The sequence below is a fragment of the Schistocerca americana genome, chromosome 2 (genome assembly GCF_021461395.2).
Source record: "Schistocerca americana isolate TAMUIC-IGC-003095 chromosome 2, iqSchAmer2.1, whole genome shotgun sequence".
In the NCBI taxonomy this organism is placed as follows: domain Eukaryota; kingdom Metazoa; phylum Arthropoda; class Insecta; order Orthoptera; family Acrididae; genus Schistocerca; species Schistocerca americana.
In genome coordinates, this window is record NC_060120.1 from 796,078,897 (window position 1) to 796,105,730 (window position 26,834).

Here is a 26,834-nt window from a genome sequence, read left to right on the forward strand (position 1 = left end):
TTGTGGCCATAATCACTTTGGAAGCTTTTCACACAAATTGCTTGAGTACAAGTGACTGTTTGCCAGGGTCCTGCCCTTTTATACATTGTGTATGCGATACAGCTGCCATCTGTGTATGTGCATATTGCTACGTGCATATTGTTCTTTCTGCTCTTCCGGTATTGTGTTTACAGATGCGTGTGTCTTGCATTAATCAGTTACAGAAAATTGTAGAATTGAGATAATTTTTAGGTCTATACTTCTTCAGCATTTTACTTTAATTTAGACTTTCATTGACCTTTCCCGCACCTCATTTTGTAACGATATCTGTTTAATAAAATAAAATTAGCTTATGGCAATTCCTTAAGGAAAATTCCTGTACATGCTAGTGAATATATAGTGACATTATTCAGTTCAGAATGACTTTAGTGACCTTCACCTTCCCAGAAAGTCGGAATTGCAGTGATTGTTTTAAGAATAACTTAAGTTTGTTCTTCTGATTTCAGTCCTTTATTGCACATTGCTGGCTTCTTCTCAAAGTGAATCTGAGCGCCAGAAGATACGAGAGAAAATGAGTGAGGATCCATCTCTAGTTAAAATTCTGAGAGCATTGGACACAGGTGGAGGTGATGATGAAGAAGTTGTCGGAGGTGGTGGAGGTGGCCGAGGCTCATCTGGCAGGTCTCGCCGAGACCAGGGAGGTGAGGGATCTGGGGATGTTGGAGCTGCTAGTGCTGCCAATGTACCAGGACAGCGTGTCATTGTAGACCTGGAAGACCTTGTATTCGCCCAGGGAAGTCATTTTATGGCGAACAAACGTTGTCAGTTGCCTGATGGGTCCTTCCGTAAGCAAAGAAAAGGTAACATGAATTTACATCTTGTAGATCTTTTTGCTTGAGTATTTTTATTTATATTTTTGTGTTTGAAATACCTCTTATTATAAAATTAGGAGACAGGATTGGTGGCTGGTATTTACCTTCAGGTAAAATGTCAGTACTGCTATAGATACACATAAAAGTACATACACAATCCTAGCTTTTGGAATTAATAGCTCCTTTCTTGGGAAAGACAGAGGGTCGAACTGCGGCAGGTCAACAAGAAAGGGCATGTGACTGTAACCTCAGGATAAGAGGCACCCATCCGTTAAGATGCACTGCAAGTATTTTTAGAAAGTTTTTGAAATTACGCCTTTTTGCCATCTGCAGAACCATTTTTACACCAGTTTATACAGCTCTTCTTGCGTAGCACGTGGATTGACAATTGAGCAGGAACATTTATGACAACTGAAACCAATGTGGAAACCTCATTGCAATTTTAATCACTTAACCCATACAGAAATATCGAATGTCATTAACTTTTTGGATAACTTTGGGTTCATACAAACAGCTAAACTACTGCAGATATAATTCTACTGATGGTCATTAGCAGACAACAAAAATAGTGGCAATTTTGAAACCATATTGCAAACACCTTGCATTACTTCAGCCGGGAATTTAATTTCTTGAAACTGAATACTACATACTTACATCATTTTATAATAGTTATTGTAGCAGAGTTCTTATTAAAATTTATGGGATTTTGTGCATTTTACTGTCAGTTAAACATTTATTCCATGAGGTTTTTCGGATTGCAGCCAGATTACGTCCACATCTTGCCATGGTATTTTGGCTGACAACCATTCAGGCATCATCAGGTGAGTGTTTTGCACTGAATAGTAGTCAGCTGAAATGTCATGGCAAGATGTCAATGTAATTTGGCTGCAATCCTCATGGAATGGCCATTACGCCAGGAAAATATATAGAATAACAATGAAATAATCCCTTGTTTATTTCTCAAAATAGTTTCAGAAATAGTAGTGTCTATTAAGTGTCAAAACAAACAGTTTTCTTACAGCAGGTGCTCTAACAGAAGAAAGGTTTACTGCATTTAGGTATTTATAGTATTTACTAATTTTCAGCAAAATTGGGATGGAGTAAGAAAAATTCCCAGCAATTTGTTTGGCATCCCATGCCTACTTTGATCACATTCACAAAACATGATGCAAACTGAAAATGCACAAATGATTAAAGTTTCCTGAATATTGTTCTGCTGATAAATATGAAATGACAAAGATCCATCAAAAGGTGTATTGTCTGACAATATCCAGAAAAATGCTTTCCACTGTTGAAGAATTCTTTTTTATTTTATTTTATTTTATTTTTTTAATCAAGGGATTGAATCACTTTAGTTGTACCGGAGGCAGTCCACATTAAATCAGTATTGTCATTATGTCCGGGTCGAGAGTCCAGGGTAAGATGATGTTTTGAATTATGTGTTGAAAATTACTCCTCCCCATTTGTCCAGGCATACTAATCACTGGCATTACAGTGTAGAAATGTGTTAAATGTGCATCAGTTGCCGTTTTTCATCACAGAATGATAAATTTTGCTTGCATGTAATTTTTTGTGAAACTTGACTAGTCGGAGTTGTAGGCAACAATTGCATGGACAACAGTGAGCTTCATTCTCGTGTCAGCTTCTAATTTCTCTACTCTTACGAACCGATGACATATCCTCAACATGTTTACTTGAAGTAAACTGTAATTTTACTTCTAATATTGTTCAATTTTGTTAATATGCTTAACCAGTTTGAAGAAATTGCCAATGTCCTTATCTCATGCAAATAGCAGGGTCATCACTTAGCTTTCCACCAATAACTGTAGATTGTCCCTCATGTGTAATTCTAAAGGTTTCAAATATTTTTTCTTTCACAATATTTGCATTTTGGCACATATGTCTATCTTTGCATAATTTGTTCTTTGGTTCATGTTATTGAAAATCAGATTTTTAAAAATGGTACAAGTGTTGCACACTGCTTACTGTAAGCATTATTCCGTTCTTCTGTTTAACCAACAATCCAGTGCTCCTTTATTTGTCACTGAGAACTTCAAAACGGTCAACTGGCATAGCTATCATAACCCGAACCACTGTTTCCCGAATTGTTAGAATAATTGCTTGTAATGTTCCGCACTTTCTATTGAAATGTCTATATTATTTGAATGAATGTCCATGAAATTAATCGCTAAATTGTACACATGCACGTCTTCAGAAGAGTTAATTGATGTCAGTTGCATATCACATCTTCATATTTCATTTTTGCAAGATTGGGAACATTAATTAGATTTCATGTTATTCTCAAATTCTAGTGTTATTCTGAAATTTTGGAACTTGCACAAAGATAGATTCTAATTGCAGATGTGAAAATATAATTGTTGTTAGCTGACTTTTATCTCCATCGTTAACACTCACTAACACTGCAGAATTAATTGATAACTATTTTTGTTTCTGTATGCTAAATATGCTACAATTTCAAGTGAGTGGTAATTAGAGGATGTCTTGATTTGCGAAAAATTACCAGTGGAAACAATGGTGTAGACTCATATAGTGTCATGTTACCTGTTTACCAGTACACCTTCAGGGACAGTCTGCTCCAGCCATTTGACAAGCAATGAAAAATATATAAAAAAATTGTGCTTGGTAGAGCATATTGACTGCTAAAATTTTGTCAGTTGATTTGTTTGGTAGGTTCTTCCCATGAAAAACAAAAAAAAGTAGGCAGGTTTTGACATGTTGTATTTTATCATTCCCTTGTGTAAAGAACAAGTAGCACATCATAAAGTGGCCTGTGGGTGACATTACAGGCAAATTTACATGGCAGTGGTACCCCACTACGTGTGACAAGGCTTTGTCCTGCAGCAAGATGGCAGTGCCTCTTTTACTTAGCATTCCTGATGTAACAACTGCTGTTTAATTGTCATCAATAAATAGGAGTTGAAAGCACTTGTTGTCTTCAGTGTTGTTCCAAACCATCCTACTTAAAATTTGTCGGTCATGTTGCTTAACAATGCAAAGTATCGGACTGTGGTCACCATAGTAGAATCTGACACTTGCACTGCTGGAAATGAAGAAGACATTTGAACTGGAGTTTGAAAACACAGCATTATGTAACTTGGAACACCAGTGAAAACATTGGTGGTTTCTTTTTAGTAGAAGTATAGACTGTGTCATCCATGCTACTGGTCCCACCTGCAAATGACAAAGTCAGACCACTTACTGGTCCTTATTTGTTGTAGTGCTTCAACATCTGGCTAACACAATGGTCAAAACTGTTTAATTCTTCCAAGATGGTGGTCATCATATGCTGTGTTATATTGTGACCCAGTACATGCTTGTCACTGCATGTGACTGTCTTCTAATCACAGGTACAGCACGTGCATTGTCAATAGCATTATACGATGCCTTGTACAATCTGAAATGTCATGGAATGACAAAGTTGTGTCGTGAGTACGGATTATTATTCTACATTATGTGAATTCATTCATGACCTGATATTGCACTCCTTACAGTATACAAGATGCACTGGAACTAGCATTCCTGCTTTTACTTTGTATGAACATCTTCTCTGGCCAAGTTTGGTGTTAACTGACCTATATAATGTTTATCAAGGCATGTTGTAGCTTGTCCTATATGTGTCACATTTCTCTAAGCCAAATTCAACCCCCCCCCCCCCCCCCCCCCCCCAAGTTGCTTTTGCATCCTATTTCTTTTCCTCTGCGTGTCGCAGTTTCTTTTTCACTACTTTCCTCTGTGTTTTGTTGTAGTATTTTTCTCTCTCTCTTAATTGATTTTTTTTTCTGTCCTGTTTGTGTGAAGAAATATTCTCACAGTAACATCTAGTAAAGGAGGTAATCAGTGATGGTCAAATTGGAACTTGAATTATGGCCCTTCTAAATAAGAACTCATTACACAGCATATCATGATAAGCAGAACAGTATTTATAAACTTTATAATCTTTCATTGTTGCTAATTATTGTAAGTAATTATAGTTTTGTGTAATGCAGTTTAAGAAGATTAGTGTTGCCTATTTTAATCGTTGAAGTAGTAACAGATAGTCATTCCACGTAACTCAGTAAATACATGCCTAGTGTAAAATTTTAAATTACTTAATATCAACATTTCTTTGCAGGTTATGAAGAAGTGCATGTTCCAGCTTTGAAGCCAAAGCCTTATGGAGCAGATGAATGTAACGTTCCAATTGAGAAACTGCCAAAGTATGTTCAACCTGCATTTGAAGACTGTAAAGCGCTAAATCGCATTCAAAGCAGACTGTACAAAGTAGCATTGGAATCTGATGAAAATCTACTTCTGTGTGCACCAACGGTTCGTTCCTTGCAGTTCAGACCTAAAATTAGTTTTGATTTTTCCTCTGTGTTCCAGTATTAGTCAGTTTACATTTTTGATGATGTTAGAGCAATACAAGTTAACTAAAAACAAAAACAAAAGTTGCTGTTGGAGAGGTGTTATTTACCTAAAGGATAAGGGATAATGTTGAAGTGAGTACGAACAGGATGAAGTGTCTGACAATAAAATCAGTGAATATGTCAAAATCCGACAAATACATATTTTTTGTAGGTCCTGTCTATTCCCTCACCTCAGTGATTCTCAAAGTTCAGATAGACACTAGGGGATTTATAGAAAATATTTGCCGTATATACAAGTTTTACTTAAAATATTTGATTTTAAACTTAACTTTGTGCAGTTTTCATTTTATTTTCCTTCCTGTCCCTTTCTTGCTTTTCTGAGTTATATCAAGTACATTTTTTTGTTTCATGTATCTTCATGTATATATTGATAAAAATTTGTTTTCTGTAAAGTGTAGGCTGCAATACAGTTAAAGCTTCAACACCAACAATGTTTAATATTGAACACAATATTGGATAATGAATAAGATGAAATGTTGAGCATACTTAAAACTTACTGTATATGCCGTATAGTATAATAGTTATAAACGACACATTTTCATTCCAGTTACTTTGTTACAAAAATTAAGTGTCACTACCAAAATGAAAAGACAGTAGTCTGTCCATAAATTACATGGAGGCCTACACTTTCGTCTAGATTTCTCTTTAAAATGTTCCACAAATATGAAGTACTGTACCTAACATATTGAAAACATCCAATACACCTATTCACAAAACATCAATAATGAATACGCTATTATTCCACTTCTGCACTTTGAAAAGATAACACATATTGGAATTTAATTTTGTAGTTTTCTACAATCACAGCAAGGACAGTATTCTTTAGTTTTTCAACCATTTCCATTAACTTTAAAAAGCAATACAGTAACCCATACTACTGTATACTGTCATACGTAAGACAATCACTTATCTTTGTTTGCTTTTTGCTTTTTAAATATGCATACCCATTTAGCATTTGATAATGCATTTGTTTGAAGTATTTTCTTTGACAATAAGAAATTTTTGTTAAGTATTCACTGCAGTGTGAGCTTCGTTAAGTGATTGCACAGCAAACTATTCTTCTTGTTCACTTTCTTTTTCGTCAGTCGTGTATGGCCTTGGCTGTCAGCTACAATTTCTTCTTCACTCACTGAGCCATACACGATAAGATTGTTTTCTATCTGGGCAAAGTCCTATGTTTCACAAATTGACAAAGATAGAAAAAGTTCTTGCACTAATTCTGTCAGAGGAATGTCATCCTCGGCTTCATCTTTAGTAGCATCAGCTGTTGCTGAGTATGTGCCCTCACTATGGGATGGTGAAGAAAGTTCTCTGAATCCTGCCTGTTAAAACAGTTGGCAATTGTCTTTTGAGTGACATTTTCCACACTTCTGATAATATTAAAGTTACATCAAGAATGCCAAAAAGTGTTTCTTTACCTTCTTTCGACATTTTGTAACATGTTCATCACTTGAAGATTGCCGTACTGCATTTTCAGAGATTTTCTGACGCCATGGTTCACAGCATGTAGAACAGAAGTGATGCTTGGAGGCAAAAACATAATGTTTATTGCACTGCAGATTATTGACTACTGGATTAGGAGCGCAGTTATTGTTGACCAGGAGAATAATTTTTCATTTCTTTGGTTTCAGCTGAGAATCCAGTTATGCAAACACTTTTTAAAAATGTCAGATGTCATCCAAGATTTTGCATTGTTTTCACAAAATACAGGTAGGGAGTAAATGTTTAAAAAAAATCTAGGTTCCCTCGATTTTCTGACCACAAAAAACTTTTCTTTACATGATCCTTGCAGCAACCATAAGTATGATTCTTATCTTAAACATTTTACCACGCAAACACAGTTCACCTTTAAATTTCTTATCTTGGGTCATTTTTTAAGACGAGTCAGTCTCATCTGTATTGAATATATCATCTGTCTTTTAACTTTCACCCAAAACAGGCTGCTTCTTAAATAGTCTGTTAAACCATCAGGTTCACCATTAGCTCCGCCACAAATTTTCCTGGTGATAATATCACATCAAGCTCGGAAACATTGTATCCAATATGAAGAACAATTGAAGTTCAGCTTTCCCAGCAGATGTGCAAATTCATTGGTTATCACTTGAAGAATAGTTCCATTGATTGCCACATTATTTGATGTTTGCCCCTTAAGCCATGTAAGTAAAGCTTCTTCAATATCTTTGTGCTCAGATGATCTCGTCCACTTGATTTTTAAGGAATTGTGTTTGAAAAAGAGATTGTATTTTCTGTCTGTCCTTCCAAATTGTAGAAACTGTTGAGTATGACACACCCAATTCCTTCGTGATGCTGTTTGTTTCCCCATTTCTAATCACCAAATTATGTGTGACTTCCCTTCAATATTAAATCCTTCCATCTTTTTTTGTGATATGTTTAAAGTGATGCTTGCGTTGACTGTTTAACACACATACTAATTTGAAACCAACACTCTACAGAAAACAGGAGAAACAAGTGTTTGAAAATAGGCATTACATTGTTGTTAGTAATCCCCAACTATGTAACATGCATAATGAACATTGGATATTACAGCCAATATAGTTCTCTGTAAATGTAACAAAAATACGTTGTTTTCTCTGATAAGCTGCAATAAGCAATGTCATGGTAAGTGATTTTTTTTTAAAATAAAGCATTTATGTAGGATTTAGGTGGGACAGTAGGATTTCACCGTTTAGCAGTCCTCCTTTTAAAACGATGTCACTGTTAACAGTATCAGCTGTAGTAATAACCAAATGCGAATATGTTTCACTTTTCCTATTTCACAAAAATGGAGACTAATTTAAGTGTTGTCTGTCGCAGTTTATCTCTATAGTAATTGTTATGTACTTAACTAACTGCTTCAGTATTTAAATGTGTAATTAAACACTTGAACTCTGGTGTATTTGTTTTCAACGAGATAGATGATTATGTAAAATGAATAATATTCTTACATTATACAGTGAATGCAACAATATTTTTGGCTTAAAATTAATAAAAACCTGTTGTTTCAGGGAGCTGGTAAAACAAATGTAGCATTACTTTGTATGATGAGAGAGATAGGGAAGCATATTAATCCAGATGGTACAATAAATGTGGATGAATTCAAGATTATTTACGTTGCTCCCATGAGGTCACTAGTACAGGAATTAGTGGGTAATTTCAACAAGGTAAAGCTGCATAAGATTGGAATTGTTTTATAAAGTAATTATTGTAATAATATAAGTATGGACTGATTTGATTAAGTTTACTAGTTTATTGATGTTTGTTTTAGTCAACATATGTTGTTATATTGCCATTTAGACTATTATGAGATTTCACAGTTATCATTTTGAAAATTTAACTGCTGAATGTATAACTATACTAGAAATTCCTGTGTGGAAAATATGTAAACTAAAGGAACGGTAACCACTCTCCTGTAGTGGATCGCGTGTGGTGCACAAAAACATGTAATGGAAAACATTATTCACTCTAGCTTTCGAGCACTTGCTGTCATTCTAGTAAAAGTATGCATATTCACATACATAACCACCCAGACGGATACACTCACAGACCCAGTGAGACTGATTATATTGAGAGCAGTTGCTGGGGGAATTGTACAAGGACGTACGAGGCAAGGAGGGGATTGCAGGATATTACGAGGCAGGTCTTTTGACAGATGACACAGCTGTTGCACAATAAGATGAAAGGAGTTTGGAATGTAGAGCATTTAAGAGAGAGGTAGATGGGGGGGAGGGGTGTGGAAGGGAGGGGAGGAAAGTAGACGTAGGTGGAGAAGTAGATGGAGGCAGGGAGGGGAGAGGAAAACAGATAGGGGTGGAAAAGGGAGGGGAGGGAGAGAGAGAGAGAGAGAGAGAGAGAGAGAGAGAGAGAGAGAGAGAGAGAGTGTATGGGCGGAAGGAAGAATGGTAAGAGAAGGCAGTATATGATCTGGACAGGTAAGGAGTGGTGTGGACAGATGAGAAAACAGGAAAGGTGAGAAGAGGCTGTGGGAAACAGGTTTGTGGAGATGTAGACCGGGCTATTGCAAGAGTGCAGAATGTGCTGGAGAGACCATTCCCACCTGCATAGTTCAGAGAAACTTGTGCTTGAAGGAAGTATTGAAGTGCCTGTGTAGTAAATCAGCTGTTGGAGCCCCTTGTGTTTGAGTGCATCGCTTTTTTGGCAACTGGATGGTCACGTTTGCAGTATGATGATGGCCAGACAGTACATCACTAGTTGTGGCGTATGCAGTGGAAAGCAGGAGCTTACCAGAGTCTTTATTGAGAGACAATATCATATCCAGGTCCCCAGTAAACAGAACTTCCATATCATCTGTGAAAGTAGCCATTTTATAGATCAGGCCTGCTGGAATTAGCTGAACAGAATTCTTTGCGGGTTGGAGAAGTAACCAACTGTCTACTCACATGAATGGCCACTGCTAAACAGTGGCAAACCAATCTAGTTGCCTAACACGCTGCACTCTGCAACAGAAACGACTTCCAACAGCTGCTTCAGTTCACGAGCCATTTGGATACTCCCTTCCAGCACATGTTTCTCTGAACCACCCACATTACAATAGTCTCTCCAGTATACCCTGCACTCTTGCAATCCTGCTGGCCTAAACCTGCAGCTTTCTCCTTTTCCCATTGGTCCACATCACTCCTTTCCTGTCCAGAGATCATGTACTGTTATCTCATACCACTCTTCCTCCCCCTCCCCCACTGGCACTCTCTCCCTCCCTCCCTCCCCTCCCTCCCCTCCCTCCCCTCCCTCCCCTCCCTCCCCTCCCTCCCTCCCTCCCTCCCTCCCTCCCCCCCTGCCCTTTTCCACCCCTCTCCCTTTCTCTCTCTGTCCCCTTTCTCTCTCTTCGTCTCTTCTTCCTTTTCCTTTCCTCCACTCCCCCCCCCCCCTTTTTCTCTTCTCTCTATCTGATATGTGCTTTACCTTCTGAACTCCTTTTGTCTTGTTGTGCAGCCACTGAATCATCAGTCAAAAGATTTGCCTCACTCAGTCCCACTACCCCCACTTTGCCTCGTGCGTCCTTCCCAACCACATCTCCACCTCCCAACTTCCCAGATAAGTGTTATTGATAATCAACGATCAGTTTCACTGCAACCACAGATAGGTGTAGGTGTGTGTGTGTGTGTGTGTGTGTGTGTGTGTGTGTGTGTGTGTGTGTGTGTGTGTGTGTGTGTGTGTTTTATCTGCTGAATGTATTGTATAATATGAGTGTCCAATGTTTTCATTGCAGAAGCTGAACTCTTACGGAATCACTGTATCAGAGTTGACAGGAGATCATCAACTGACAAGGGAGCAAGTACAGGCCACCCAAGTCATAGTGTGTACACCAGAGAAGTGGGACATCATCACACGGAAAGGTGGTGAGAAGACCTTCACACAGCTTGTACGACTTGTTATAATTGTGAGTACACCCTCAGTTGCATAAACAAGCACACATTGATAAGTTTTCTACGCTGAATGTATTCAAATAGAAGTCTACAGTGCACCCACCATTGTTTTGCTAATTATATTCTGCTAATTATGTTGTCAGTGTTTTCTGAATTAGTTTTACTTTGATTAATAATGGTCATGTGTCTGCTAAATGGAGCCATGTCATCTAGTTAAGTGATCATGAAAATGAGGTGCTCTTGAGTGTTGTGATATGGGAATATATTAAACATGAAATGTTCTGGATTGATGCAAAGTTAAATTCGTAATTCTTCAATGTTTCTGAGTAATTAAAAAAAAAAATTTCGGGTGATTACTTGCACTGAAACATGTAATTACAACAAAATCATGTAGTACTATTATGCAAATTTAATTAAAAATCTGTTTGCCAAATGTAATCAACAATTAAATTTCTGGTCTATGCTTTCATTTTTTGTCTGGATTCTTTATGTTTAGTTTCACTATTCTAAGTTACATTGATATACCTTTAACCATCTTGTTACATTAGTGAGCAACAAAATAACACAAAATTATGTTTTAGCATTCATCACCACTATGATCTTCATCTATACTCCACGAGCCATTTTACAGTTTGTATTTGAATGTACTTCTGGGATCACTATTATTTCTCACATCCCCTAGTGCATTTGAGAATGCCGTGGACCTTGCTGTTAGTGGGGAGGCTTGCGTGCCTCAGCGATACAGATAGCCGTACCGTAGGTACAACGACAACGGAGGGGTGTCTGTTGAGACACCAGACAAACGTGTGGTTCCTGAAGAGGGGCAGCAGCCTTTTCAGTAGTTGCAGGGGCAACAATCTGGATGATTGACTGATCTGGCCTTGTAACACTGACCAAAGTGGCCTTGCTGTGCTGGTACTGCGAACGGCTGAAAGCAAGGGGAAACTACAGCCGTAATTTTTCCTGAGGGCATGCAGCTTTACTGTATGGTTAAATGATGATTGCATCCTCTTGGGTAAAATATTCCGGAGGTAAAATAGTCCCCCATTCAGATCTCTGGGTGGGGACTACCGTATTTACTCGAATCTAAACCACACTTTTTTTCCGGATTTTGTAATCCAAAAAGCCGCCTGCGGCTTAGAATCGAGTGCAAAGTAAGCGGAAGTTCTGAAAAATGTTGGTAGGTGCCGCCACAACTAACTTCTGCCGTCGAATATATGTAGCGCTACACAGGCATGCTTTGCAGGCACAAAGATAAATACTGGCGCCAAAACCTCTGCGTCAGTAAATAAATTTAAAAAAAAGGTGGAAGATGAGCTTTTTTCTCCGCCTCAAGTTTCGACCACTGCATTTTCATACATTATCCAACGAAGTAAATACAAATTCCATATTGTTCATCTTCGAATGTAGCAGCATTTCAATGTGCTACGAAAATCCGACTGGAAAGACTGTTTGGGATGTTTGTCAATATGGCCAACTCTACGTTCTGAATTTTTTCCCACCTGTGAGAAGAGATGGTTGCTAATAGGAACTTTTATGTATTGTGAATCACATGCAGTATTCTCTTCACCATAAGAATAATACGAATATAAACATTTTGCCATGTATTGTTTCGTGTTTGCTGCTATCTCATTTAAATCCAGTCTGCCTAATAAACTACGAAACTAGAGTGAGACAACAGCAAACGTGGAGGAATATACATATCATGTCATGTTTATATTCATATTATTCTTATGCCTAATAGTGGTACAGTCAGAAATGAAGCACGGCAATCGACTAGATTTTTAAATCTAAGATGACTCTAATTTCAGTGCAGAATGTAATGTACTAAACAGGCGTCTGCAAAGATTTTCAAATGGAGAAAAATTTTCGCCAAACTCTCGTTCAGAACTTCTTCTATCATACACAGTCTATTATTTGGTTCTTGTTGATCATTATCAAAGAAAAGAACTACTTAAATCTAACTAACCTAAGGACATCACACACATCCATGCCCGGGGCAGGATTCAAACCTGCAAACGTAGCGGTCGCGCGGTTCCGGACTGAAGCACCCAGAACCGCTTGGCCACCGCGGCCGGCTCGTAAAAACACATTACCAGAATGCGACAAACAATGCATGACACAGTACAGTAATGCATTTTCAGCTTAGAGTGACGTAAACACCTAAAACAAAGAGAACAGCATTTATCAGATCAAAGAAAAATAAGCAATCAATTCAAACCAGACGAAGCACGTGAAAAAGGAAGGGTACCCGTATAAATACGGACAGAGCGCATGACGCATAGAAATGGCTACCTAGTAAAGCTTAACTGCTAAGCTTATGACTCGAACCAAACTACTGTAGCTGTATCGTCATTCATTCGACCTAAATTGTCTCTCATATTACAATGGACCAACTTTGTTTCGATTAGGTGGTGCGGCCTAAAACTTTTCTCTCCCCTTGAATTTCGAGTATCAAATTTCAGGTGCGGCTTAGATGCGGGAATATTTTTTTTCCTTGATTTCGAGTATCATTTTTCAGGTGTGGCTTAGATTCGAGTGCCTCTTAGATTCGAGTAAATACGGTACTCAAGAGGACATCATTATCAGGAGAAAGAAAGCTGGCGTTCTACGGATCGGCACGTGGAATGTCAGATCCCTTAATTGTGTAAGTAGGTTAGAAAATTTAAAAAGGGAAATGGATAGGTTAAAGTTAGATATAGTGGGAATTAGTGAAGTTCGGTGGCAGGAGGAACAAGACTTCCGGTCAGGTAAATACAGGGTTATAAATACAAAATCAAATAGAGGAAATGCTGGAGTAGGGTTAATAATGAATAAAAAAATAGGAGTGCGGGTAAGCTACTACAAACAGGCATAGTAAACGCATTATTGTGGCCAAGATAGACACGAAGCCCACGCCTACTACAGTAGTACAAGTTTATATGCCAACTAGCTCTGCAGATGACGAACAGATTGATGAAATGTATGATGACATAAAAGAAATTATTCAGATAGTGAAGGGAGATGATAATTTAATGGTCATGGGTGATTGGAATTCGACAGTAGGAAAAGGAAGATAAGGAAACATAGTAGGTGAATATGGATTGGGAGTAAGAAATGAAAGAGGAAGCCGCCTGGTAGAATTTTGCACATAGCATAACCTAATCATAGCTAACACTTGGTTCAAGAATCATAAAATAAGGTTGTATACATGGAAGAAGCCTGGAGATACTAAAAGGTATCAGATAGATTATGTAATGGTAAGACAGAGATTTAGGAACCAGGTTTTAAATTGTAAGACATTTCCAGGGGCAGATGTGGACTCTGACCACAATCTATTGGTTATGAAGTGCAGATTAAAATTGAAGAAACTGCAAAAAGGTGGGAATTTAAGGAGATGGGACCTGGATAAATTGACTAAACCAGAGGTTGTACAGTGTTTCAGGGAGAGCATAAGAGAACAATTGACAGGAATGGGGGAAAGAAATACAGTAGAAGAAGAATAGGTAGCTTTGAGGGATGAAGTAGTGAAGGCAGCAGAGAATCAAGTAGATAAAAAGACAAGGGCTAATAGAAATCCTTGGGTAACAGAGGAAATATTGAATTTAATTGATGAAAGGAGAAAATACAAAAATGCAGTAAATGAAGCAGGCAGAAAGGAATACAAACGTCTCAAAAATGATATCGACAGGAAGTGCAAAATGGCTAAGCAGGGATGGCTAGAGGAGAAATGTAAGGATGTAGAGGCTTGTCTCACTAGGGGTAAGATAGACACTGCCTACAGGAAAGTTAAAGAGACCTTTGGAGAAAAGAGAACCACTTGTATGAATATGAAGAACTCAGATGGAAACCCAGTTCTAAGCAAAGAGGGGAAAGCAGAAAGGTGGAAGGAGTATATAGAGGGTCTGTGCAAGGGCGATGTATTTGAGGACAATATTATGGAAATGGAAGAGGATGTAGATGAAGATGAAATGGGAGATATGATACTGCATAAAGAGTTTGACAGAGCACTGAATGACGTAAGTCGAAACAAGGTCCCCGGAGTAGACAACATTCCATTAGAACTACTGACAGCCTTCAGAGAGCCAGTCCTGACAAAACTCTACCATCTGGTGAGTAAGTTGTATGAGACAGGCGAAATACCCTCAGACTTCAAGAAGAATATAATAATTCCAATCCCAAAGAAAGCAGGTGTTGACAGGTGTGAAAATTACCGAACTATCAGTTTAATAAGTAATGGCTGCAAAATACTAATGCAAATTCTTTACAGGCGAATGGAAAAACTGATAGAAGTCGACCTCAGGGAAGATCAGTTTGGATTCCGTAAAGATGTTGGAACACGTGAGGCAATACTGACTTTACGACTTACCTTAGAAGATAGATCAAGGAAATGCAAACCTACATTTCTAGACTTAGAGAAGGCTTTTGACAATGTTGGCTGGCATACTCTCTTTCGAATTCTGAAGGTGGCAGGGGTAAAATACAGGGAGCGAAAGGCTATTTACAATTTGTACAGAAACCAGATGGCAGTTATAAGAGTCGAGGGGCATGAAATGGAAGCAGTGGTTGGGAAGGGAGTGAGACAGGGCTGTAGCCTATCCCCGATGTTATTCAATCTGTATATTGAGCAAGCAGCCAAGGAAACAAAAGAAAAATCCGGAGTAGGTATTAAAATCCATGGAGAAGATATAAGAGAGATACCATGTACTGAAAGATTCCGGATTTAAAACTCCCCCTCATTCGGATCTCCGGGAGGGGAACACAGTGAGAGTAGACATATTTGAAAGGAAGAAAGGGACAGTGAAGAGAGGAAAGGTACGGATTGGAACATGGAATGTGAGGACACTTCTGCAAGCAGGAAAGCTAGAGAATGCAAAATAGGAGATGAAAAGGAACAGATTAGATGCCCTCGGTTTGTGTGAAATGAGATGGGAAGAGAATGAGGAGATAGAAAGTGGAGATTATAAACACTTTTACTCAGGGGAAGTCAAGAGTGGTGAAAACGGAGTAGGAATATTGATAGGGCAAAAGTTGAAAAATAAGATAATGAAGGTACAATATATTGATGGAAGACTGATGATGATACGACTGAAGGGTAGTTCAAAAGATTTTGTATTAATACAGGTATATATGCCAACCAGCCAGCACAGAGATGAGGAAGTGGAAGAATATTATGAGAAAATACAAGAACTCATCGAGAAAGAAAATAGAAATGCCTGCATTATCATCATGGGGGACTGGAATGCAGTGGTGGGTGAAGGAAGATATGAAGATACAGTAGGAAAATTTTGATTAGGAATAAGAAATGAAAGAGGTAAACAACTAATTAGTTTCTGTAAAGAAAATTCATTGGCAGTGGGTAACACATTATTTGAACACCACAAAAGGAGACGTTACACATGGATATCAAATTTGAATAGGGAAAGATATCAGCTGGACTACATCCTGGTACAAAAAAGGTTTAGAAACTGTTTGAAGAATGCTAAAGCTTATCCAGGAGCGGATATAAATTCAGACCACAACCTAGTGATGGGCGAAATACAAGTGAAGTTGAAAAAAGTCTGGAGAGGTGAAGCAAAAGAAAGATTAAACATAGAAAGACTCAAAGAGGTAGGAAAGGCATCAGATTTGGAGAACAGATTTATGGAAAAATGGCAAAGAGGTAGTGTTGATGAAAGTGTTAATGACAAGTGGATAAAAATGAGGGAAGGACTCATGGACTCTGTCAAAGAAGTACTAGGAATTAGAGTATCCCAAAGCACCAGGAAAGAATGGATAACAGAAAACATGTTGAAAAGGATGGAAGAACGCAGAAAGTGGAAAAGTGTAGAAACTGAAAAAGGCAAAAAGAGGTACAGGAAACTGAATAATGAATTAAGAAGAGAAACTGAAGAAGCAAGAGAAAAATGGATGAAACAGAAATACAACGAATGCTGTTTTTATAGATTTAGAAAAGCCTTTTGACGGAGTTCAGTGAAGCAATCTGATGGATATCTTGAAGAGGAAAGGAGTAGATTGGAAAGAGAGACAACTGATACAGAATCTATATTTACACCAGAAAGTAAGGATAGGGATTGGAAATGAAATGTCAGAAGGAAGCAGCATTGGCTAAGGTGTTAGACAAGGTTGTTGCTTTTCCCCACTGTTGTTTAACGTAAACCTTGAAGAGATTATTGCGAAAAGTTTAGATGGGAAAAGAGGAATATGTATTGGTGGAAAGAGAATAGAAAGTATAAGATTTGCTGATGACATGGTATTAGTGGCAGAAGGTGAGCGGGCAGTGAACAACATGCTCAAAGATCTGAATGAAGCTTGTGTGGAATATGGGATTCAAATAAACGCAGCAGAAACAAAGAGTATGGTCATCAGTACAAGACGCAGACTGTCCAATATTAAAATAGGACAATCTACCAGTAGCCAAGTAAGTGAATTTAAATATCTCGGAAGCACAATAACTGAAGACTTGAGATGCCACCAGGAGGTGAAAACTCGAATTGCCATAGCGAAGGAGGCATTCAACAGAAAGAGGAGACTCTTATGTGGCAAATTAGATAAAGGACTAAGGAAAAGGCTTGGCAAATGTTTTGTCTGGAGTGTGGCACTATATGGGGCAGAAACATGGACACTGAGACGAGAGGATGAAAAACGGTTAGAAGCATTTGAGATGTGGATGTGGAGGAGAATGGAGAGAATGAGCCGGATGGAAAGAGTGAGTAATGAAAGAGTATTGGAAAGGGTTGGTGGGAGAAGATGTCTGCTGAAGTTTGTAAGAGAAAGGAAAAAGGAACTAGTTGGGACATTCACTGAGAAGGGAGTGCTTGCTAGTAGATGCTTTGGAAGGATTGGTTTGTGGGAGAAGACTGAGAGGAAGAAGGAGATACAAGGTGATAGACGACATAAAGGGAAGAGGAAATTATGCAGACCTAAAGAGGATGGCAGAAGCCCGAACAACCTGGAGAACTACCATGTGAAAACCTGCCTTTAGGCAGAACACTGATGATGATGATAATGATGATGATAAGATATAAAAACTTTGAGGTTTGCCGATGACATTGTAATTCTCTCAGAGACAGCAAAGGACCTGGAAGAGCTATTGAATGGAATGGACAGTGTCTTGAAAGGAGGATATAAGATGAACATCAACAAAAGCAAAACGAGGATAATGGAATGTAGTTGAATTAAGTCAGCCGATGCTGAGGGAAATAGATTAGGAAATGAGACACCTAAAGCAGTAAAGGAGTTTTGCTATTTGGGGAGCAAAATAACTGATGATGGTCGAAGAAGAGAGGATATATAATGTAGACTGGCAATGGCAAGGAAAGCGTTTCTGAAGGAGAGAAATTTGTTAAAATTGAGTATAAATTTAAGTGTTAGGAAGTCATTTCTGAAAGTATTAGTATGTAGTATAGCCATGTATGGAAGTGAAACATGGGCGATAAACAGTTTGGACATGAAGAGAATAGAAGCTTTCAAAATGTGGTGTTATAGAAGAATGCTGAAGATTAGATGGGTAGATCACATAACTAATGAGGAGGTATTGACTAGAATTGGGGAGAAGAGAAATTTGTGGCACAACTTGACTAGAAGAAAGGATCGGTTGGTAGGACATGTTCTGAGGCATCAAGGGATCACCAATTTAGTATTGGAGAGCAGCGTGGAGGGTAAAAATCGTAGAGGGAGCCCAAGAGATGAATACACTAAGCAGATTCAGAAGGATGTAGGTTGCAGTAAGTACTGGGAGATGAAGAAGCTTGCACAGGATAGAGTAGCATGGAGAGCTACATCAAACCAGTCACTGGACTGAAGACCACAACAACAACAACATGTAGGAAAAATGACTGTCCATTAATCTTCATATGAGCTCTTATTCATCAGATTTTCTCATTGTGTTACATATTTTGAAGGAAGTGGTATGTTTCCTGATTTTTTTGGTGTATGTGGTATCGGAAATTCAACTCTTAATGTGGATTAATGATATTTCCTCAACATTCCTTCAATTAATCGTAGCCTTGCATCTACATTTCCTATTTTGATGTATCTCACTACTATAATTGTTGCCCCTTACCTGGTGATTTGCCTGCGCATCAATTTCTGTTGATTCTTGGAATAAACATGTGACTGACTCAAATTAATTATTTGTTCGTTTGTAAGCATTTGTCATGCTGCTGGTGTTTTGATGAAAATGCATATGTGGAGTGTGATCATTATTACTGCTGCTTTAAATGATTATTCCGTGGTGTGAGATATGTGTATGGGAAGACATTTCAGTCACACTTGGTGTAGTGGATCTTAGAATATATCCTTTGATAAATAAAAGTTTACGTGTAGAATGTACATCATAACCGTCTTGTTTTTAGAATTGCGTCTATATTCATGTGAACTGCAGAAATCAGCCACGTGAAACTCCAATGGATGCAGTGGACATAAATTAAGGGATGACATGTTAGGCGTGGGCAAGGGGTTCAGTTGATGTCTGTTTATATTGGTTTAAAAAAAATACCATGTTACAGCATGCTAGAATCAAAGATACACAGATATTTGATCATTGCTGCTAAAGATATGCATGGCCTATACGTCAACAAGTACATAGTTGTGCTATCATAAATTGAAAGGTTGGTTGCAATTTCCACATGAAAATTTGTAATAAATAAAAGCAGTAATTAAATAACAGTCAATGCAATAAATAGGGAAGCAAGTTATCCTATTAATCCAGTTACCGTGCCTGTCTAAGAAGATGGAGACGGTGGCAATGAGGAGTGGGATGGGTGGGGGGCAGTCGTTATCATCTCGAGGGAAAAAGATAACATTACACAATTAATTATTTGTTCGTTTGTAGGCCCTGGTGGAAATTGAAATCCTCGTACCACAGTATTGTATTGCGCCTCTACGGGAGCCAAAAGAAAATGACACAGACCTCTGAGAGAGTGGAGTATCATCTAGTAATTTGATTTTCACAGCAACTGCTGTGTCAGGCCAATCCAAATGACTTCATTAGCCTCGTGGATTGGCCTGATATGGTTGCAATATTTCTGCTGCTGTCGAAAATGAATTACCCCATGATACTCCACTTTATCACAGGACTGTGCCATTTTGTTTTGGTTTCTTTAGAGGCATGTTATGATGCTGTGGCATGTACTTTCCAAGTGTTCCAAGACTGCAGACATGTACCTCGAGACAAAATAATTAATGAAAGTGTGACAGAAAGTTACATAGGAGGCTAACAGTCATTCTAGTAATTAGGTATAGATCTGCCGCTTTAAAAAATAAATAAATAAATAAATATTGTACAGCAGGTCAGGAATGACTTTATTGATCATACAGTGATGAGTTTCTGCATTATTTCCGTCTTCAGAGTCCCAAGCGCAAAGGTAGCACAATGGTAAGAGCATTACCAGATGTGTTCGTAACATTAGAGGAGAGTCATTCTTTACATGCTGTATGACTTTTTATGCAACCAAGCCGTTAGTAGGCAAATATACTATTTTTACACATGTACATGAGAGCTGGCAGTGTTGAAATACTGTTCATACACAAACTGAAAAACAGAGAGCTTAGCAGCCTTTGCAATATAAACATGAATTGGCCTGTGATGTCAACAACATACACATAACTGAATTAGCAGGTTATATAATCTGTTATTAGAAAATACATCCAGCATGAATAAACATAAGACATGCCCTTTGTCAGTATCTAATGCACCTGCTCTCAGTTTATATTTACTGTAGCCATTGTGGGCCCACCTTGATTGATGTCCGAAGTTAATACAGGCTGACAGTTATTGAACTATATGAAGTAAAATCATCACAGCTTCTGAATGGTTTGCATTAGCAGCTTCAAACTGCACGATTGGCCACAGGACATGATGAGAATTAGCATGTGCAATGTGGTTTGGTTTAGCAACAAAGCCCACTTTCATTTGGATGGCTTTGTCAATATGCAAAATTGGCACATTTGGGCAATAGAGAATCTGCATATTGCAATTGAGAAGTCTCTTCACCCTCAATGGGTGACTGTGTGGTGTGCAATGTCCAGTCATGAAATAATTGGTGCGATATTCCTCAGTGGCACAGTGACTAGCGAATGGTACATGAAGGTTTTGGAAGATGATTTCATACCTGTTATTCAGAGTGACCTTGATTTTGTCAAGATGTGGTTCAGGCAAGATGTAGCTCAATCCTATCAAAGCAGGAGAGCGTTTGATGACCTGGAGGAACACTTGGGGACCACATTCTGGCCCTCAGGTACCCTGATGTCACTGGCATGGTCCTCGATTGGCTGCCATATTCTCTGGATCTGAACACGTGCAACTCCTTTTTGTGGGGCTGAATTAAAGGCAAGGTGTACAGCAACCACCTCAAAACCATTGCTCAGCTGAAAACACCCATTCAGAAGGTCAACGACAGCATCATTTACATTTTCTTCCATATAGTTCAACGATTGTCACCTTGTATGTACCAAATTACAAAAAATTTCATGTTTTCTTTGCTGAGTATTCATATGCCAATAGGTAACAGCTATGTTTCTGAGATTTTTCGTAAAATCTTTTGTTGTTTCAATGTGTGCTTTTTATAAATGCTGTATGTAAACTTTTATTTATTTTGAATAATTCCTTAGATCAGCCATGCTCAGTGTGATTGAAACTACCCTTTTGTTACTTTAACTAATGTCAGTAAACCTTACTTGTCACTAACAAGTATGTAGAATAGTCTAACCTAAGAAATAGTAATACTGTACTCATATCATTTTACTGTAGTCATCTGTTCCCACTTTCCCCCTCAGTTCCCGTGCTTCATATTGATATATGATGTTTGCTCAAAATGAAAGCTCCATACGGTGAAATGTTCTCATTTTATTTTGTTGTTTGAAAGAACTGAATTTCGTAGTGAGTCGCATTCTTTTTTTGTATACGTGTTTGAGTTTATGACAGTCTGAAATGAATCCATAGATAACAGTTAGCCCTGCTTTGTGTCTTCGCTCCATGGCCTGGTATCTTGATGTGGTTTGTTTGTTGGTTTCCCTAAAACATTTCTGGTGAAATCTGGGATATCTTTTTGAATAAGATACTGGATGAGCAGTGGTTAGCTCATCAGACTCACATGCAGAAGGATCGTATTTTTTATTCCAGGCAATGATCAGATTTAGCTTTTGTGTAGCTTCAGTACATCACTCAAGGCAAATGTAGGGATGGTTCCTTAGAAAGGACATGGCTCTTTCCCTTCTCCAACCGTGCCCTGCCCTGGCAATTGCTCCATTCCAAATGACCAAGTCATCAATGTGTTGCTAATCACTTGTCTTTTACCTTGTTTCTTAAGAACAAGGCTGTGGTCACTTCCCTTCCCCAGTGTTAGACAACTGGACTCATGGTCTCTCTCTCTCTCTCTCTCTCTCTCTCTCTCTCTCCTGACTTCAGTATCAGTGGGATGTGTAACTTTCCTTTCTTCACATCATTTCCACTTGGAAAATACAGCTGGGGCTTCTGCATCCAGAGCCATGAAATTTTATTCAATGTTAGAGATCAGGAATCAAAGCATGCTGTTTTCAGTAGGTTGCTCATTAAACTAGAAGGTACTGGACCTTTGTTTCTACCAATTTGTGTGTATTGTTAAATCAGTATCAGCGTATTTTTACTTATATCTGTGCTCTCAAGTACTTAATCCTGTATTGATTATGTTTTTACTCTTTATGCTGTGTGCCCATGCAGTCCTATTTTACCTGTCAGGAACATACCTTTTTCACTTACACGCTCCTCTCATCTTGCGTTTTTTTTTTTTTTTTCTTTTTTTCTTTTTTTTCCCCCTATAATATTGAATACTTCTTAAACGACGTCGTTCCCTCAGGCCTTAAAATTACTGTTTTGCTTTTTATCTCTCTCTCCTCATTTGCTCAAGATTTTTTCCAGCAAAATATAAGCATTAGTGATCAGTAACATCAATTTCTGAAAATATTTTTCAAGGTTCATGATCATGCTCTAAGAAACATTCTACTTCCTAGTATTTTATCCATTACTATGATGAACATAACTAGTTTGTAGCAGTATGCATACATTCTTATTATTATGCATTACATTTCTTCATTGGTACAGTGGTTCTGATCACCTGGACACTTAACCGTTGTCAAACCTTTTTTTCCCTGAAAAGTATTCCTCAAATTATAGTGTTTGTGCAGTTTGCTTTATATGTGATTGTTTCAGTTTTCCTTATTTTGTTCTGTGTTTCAATTTTTCTGCACTGTTTCTCTAAAATGTAGTTCACACATTAATTTGATATGGTTCGCCAACAACCATTTTCCATTGAGTATCATTTTTTTCATAAATCCCGTGCCTGGCTAATACTTCAGCTGACACTTCATGTCTTTAATTTTTAAAATCTCCAAATTGTGTGGGAAAAGGAATAGATAAAAGAAAGTTCATTAACAATATATTTAATACAGGAACTTCATTAAATTGTTTTGCATTCCTTTTGTTAGATCATATTACATTTCTTTGGTAAGTCACTGTGGTGTAGGCAAAACTGCTTTTTCAAGAAGTTCTGAAGGCGGTCAATGGTACCGTACTGTATTCAGACACTCTCATCTCTTTTTACTCTTTTTATTGGACATTTAACCATGTACAGATTGTTTTAGTACCCTATTACGTGTGTGTGTGTGGGGGGGGGGGGGGGGGTCAGAATGTGTCTGTACACACACACACACACACACACACACACACACACACACACACCAGTATGGTTACACTGTGCCAGTGCAATGTAATTGTAGAGGTATGATTTGTGTGTGTGTGTGTGTTCTTAATTTTGTACAGCTCGCTGATAGTGTCATGAAAGCGAAGTGAATAAAATTATTCTCATTTTCTCTTCAGGATGAAATTCATCTTTTGCATGATGAGCGAGGTCCAGTGCTGGAAGCACTTGTTGCAAGAACAATCCGTAATATTGAAACAACACAGGAAGACGTCCGTTTAATTGGCTTGAGTGCAACTTTACCAAACTATCAAGATGTTGCCAAGTTTTTAAGAGTCAAACATGAAACGGTAAGCTGACAAATCAAAACATCTACATCTTCATTTGAACATAAACACCTTTGTGTTTATAGATGTGGTGCACCGTCATTGCCCTTTCCTCTAACACATATTGCCCTGTGTCAGCTCTCAGTGAAAGAGAGACCTAAAAGTCCATCCAGCTCCGCTAGCCACATCCCCCCTCTCCCCCTCCCCTCCCCTCCCCTCCTCTCCCCTCCCCTCCCCTCCCCTCCCCTCCCCTCCCTCTGACTCACTCACTCATTCACTCACGCTCTTTCCCATCTCCCTCTACCTCCTTGGCCCCTCCTCTTTCCGGTTACTATCTTATTCCTTCTCATCACTTTTCTCACAAATGGTTACAAAAACCCATTCATACATTATCTGCTTATCTAATAACTTCTAAATAGTTCATTGTAATTCGAAAATGAATGCATAAGTAATGGCAATTGTCACTTGTAATGGAATTCAACGGTACTACAACTACTAATAAAGTAATTATGTTTCAGGGTTTGTTTTATTTTGACAACAGTTTTCGCCCTGTTGCTCTTGAGCAACAGTATATTGGAGTTACAGAAAAGAAGGCTCTAAAGAGATTCCAGGTCATGAATGAAATTGTTTATGAAAAAGTGATGGAGCATGCAGGACGTAATCAAGTCCTTGTGTTTGTACATTCACGCAAAGAGACAGGTAACATGTTTGATACTGTTCTTTTCATGACATGTAATAATAAGCGTTCGTGTTATAGAAATTGCCTGTCCTGAAAAGCCAAGATACATGTTAAAAATCATTTTGAAACTATATTTATCAGCGAATAACCTGTGGTATACTGTGTAAAGTAATTTAGTTTTTGATTGTTAATGTTATTCTAAAAGCTTTTCTTACAAATAAAAAATGTATGTGGAGGGGGAATCTCACAAATTTTCAGAAAAATAGAAATTGTTCTTGGTTCTTCAGAAGTACAATCTTCCTTATTTAAAAACTACAGTGTGGCTACAATGATATTTCTTTGTGTAATAAGATACAGGGTGTGATTCAAAAGTTTCAAGACTTAACTCAGAACTAGAAATTTATTGGACATTTAAATACAAAAATTCAAAATATGATCCTTCAGCATCAACACAGTGCTGCCAGCATGTCTTCCACTGTTCATAGCCCTTCTGGAAGGCCTTGGACGTCATGCTGTCAAGGGCTCTCATCGAAGCCTGCTGGATGGCATAGTTGGAGTTGAATCGCTTCCCTTTAGGCCTGTCTTGATTCGGGGGAAGAGAAAAAAGTCACTTGGAGCCAAGTCGGGGCTGTAGGGTGGCTGCGGTAGTGTTTTCACATTGAACTTGACCAAAACTTAGGCGGTGGCATGTGACGTGTGAGCGAGTGTGTTGTCCTGGTGAAGAATCCAGTCGCCCTTGATTGCCGGGCAGACATGGCGAACTTGATCCCTCAAGCGGTGTAGTACTCACACTAAGACAATGGTCATTGTTTAACAGTTCCCACAGACTCTGCAGATTTTGATCCGTTCAGCTTGATGATGGCCTCCCAGAGCGGTCGTCATCTTCAACATTCCCACAGCCTTCTTTGAAAAGTTTGTGCCACATGAAGACCATTGCATGAGATGTGGCTTCTTCCTTAAACACCTCTTGAACCATAGCAAGAGTCTCAGTGGCAGTTTTGTTCAGTCGCACACAAAACTTAATCGCATAACGCTGCTCCAAGTGCTGCTCCATTTCCGCATCTCCCACTTTTCGACCGAGCTCAATAACGCGCACTTGCGCTGCAAGCGTTGCGCACTCTCCAGGGTTCCAGAGGCAACTGCCGCAGCGTCGGTTCATTCCCTGAGACTCCCCACTACTTTCCCCACCCTGCGGAACCGGTCCGTGCGCACTCCCCTACTCAGAAATGAATCAGTCATGAAACTTCTGAATCACACCTTGTATATGGGTGAAGTAGTAGTAGTAGTAGTAGTAGTAGTAGTAATAAAAGATAAGATGGCTTTCTGAAAGTGCAGAAACACATGAAAACTAATATTGACCATATAATTTGTAGGAAGATGGATAAATAACATTTTGTGATATCTGTTAGTTGAGAAATAATTTTGTGTAGTAAGACTATTTGAGAAAAATATTGAGGAAGGCAAGACTATTTGCAGTAACTCAAACATCAGCAAAGCTGAGGAACAGAACAGTCCAAAGTGTAATTATCCCATGGAGTGTTGAAGATTAAATGATAAGAGTACAAAATTGTCAGTCTCTTAAGCAAAAACGTTTTGCTAGGGTTCATACTTTTATAGTGACCATTTAACAGATGTAATGCCAGAAAACAAACTTGCTCTCTAATAGCTAACATGATTAAGCCACTGGTTTAGCAACAACAATAGCTCTTTTCTTTTGCAAGAAACGGGTATAGGAACTATGATATTTATTGTATGTATTGTGCTTGTTCACAGAAATCTTTAGAGAAAATCTCAGCTCACTAATACGTACCTTCCCCAATCACACTGTTATAATTAAAGGAGATTTGAATCATCCAACAATCAATTGGTATAATTACAGTTTAGTAAATAGTATGTGAAACAATACAATATGCTCTCTCTGAAAAATGCTTAGAACAGATATTTTGGAGACCAGTTCATGACATAAATTTTTTCTATCTAATGTCAACAAATAGACCTGACCTCTTTGAGGATGTCCACATTGAAAGTGGTACAAGTGGCCATAGGACAGTAATGACAACAATCATTACTGAAGTACAAATGACAGCTGAAACAAATAGATTTATATGTTCAGTGAATGAGATTAAGAGGCAGTAGCATCTAGGTGGAACTTGAAAGAAATGAGCTCACTTGGCCATTTTGTTTGAGTTAGTATATAATGTATTTGAATCATTTGATGATGACTTGCTAAGAATTTAAAACCAGTAATGTGCGACCATACACTGTGAAATAGAATATAAGAAATTTCTTGACTGGTGGTTACTGTTTTCTCCTTAGGCACTATTCATAGTCTGTGTAAATTCAGTTCTAATGGTAGGTCCCCAAGAGTGGCATTGACGTGATGTAGATTTGTGTCCCAGGTATCAAACCCTGCAAGACATTCATCAAATTGGGCCCTTGTTTCTGAGTAATTGATGAAAAAGAATTTCTTGTGATTCTGTAGAGCAGCAGTCATCAGACTTTTTTCCTCAAGAG

At 38.3% G+C, this 26,834-nt stretch overlaps 1 protein-coding gene across 1 annotated transcript in view; it reads left to right on the plus strand.

Annotated features, from left to right (window-relative positions):
- LOC124595279 (putative U5 small nuclear ribonucleoprotein 200 kDa helicase) overlaps positions 1-26,834 on the plus strand; it is a 115,118-nt gene that overhangs the window by 38,595 nt on the left and 49,689 nt on the right. Inside the window, exons 7-12 of the mRNA XM_047133957.1 lie at positions 486-839; positions 4,984-5,177; positions 8,284-8,439; positions 10,503-10,673; positions 23,495-23,665; positions 24,160-24,340. Of these exons, the coding sequence (XP_046989913.1) occupies positions 486-839; positions 4,984-5,177; positions 8,284-8,439; positions 10,503-10,673; positions 23,495-23,665; positions 24,160-24,340 (1,227 nt within the window). The remainder of the gene's footprint in view (positions 1-485; positions 840-4,983; positions 5,178-8,283; positions 8,440-10,502; positions 10,674-23,494; positions 23,666-24,159; positions 24,341-26,834) is intronic.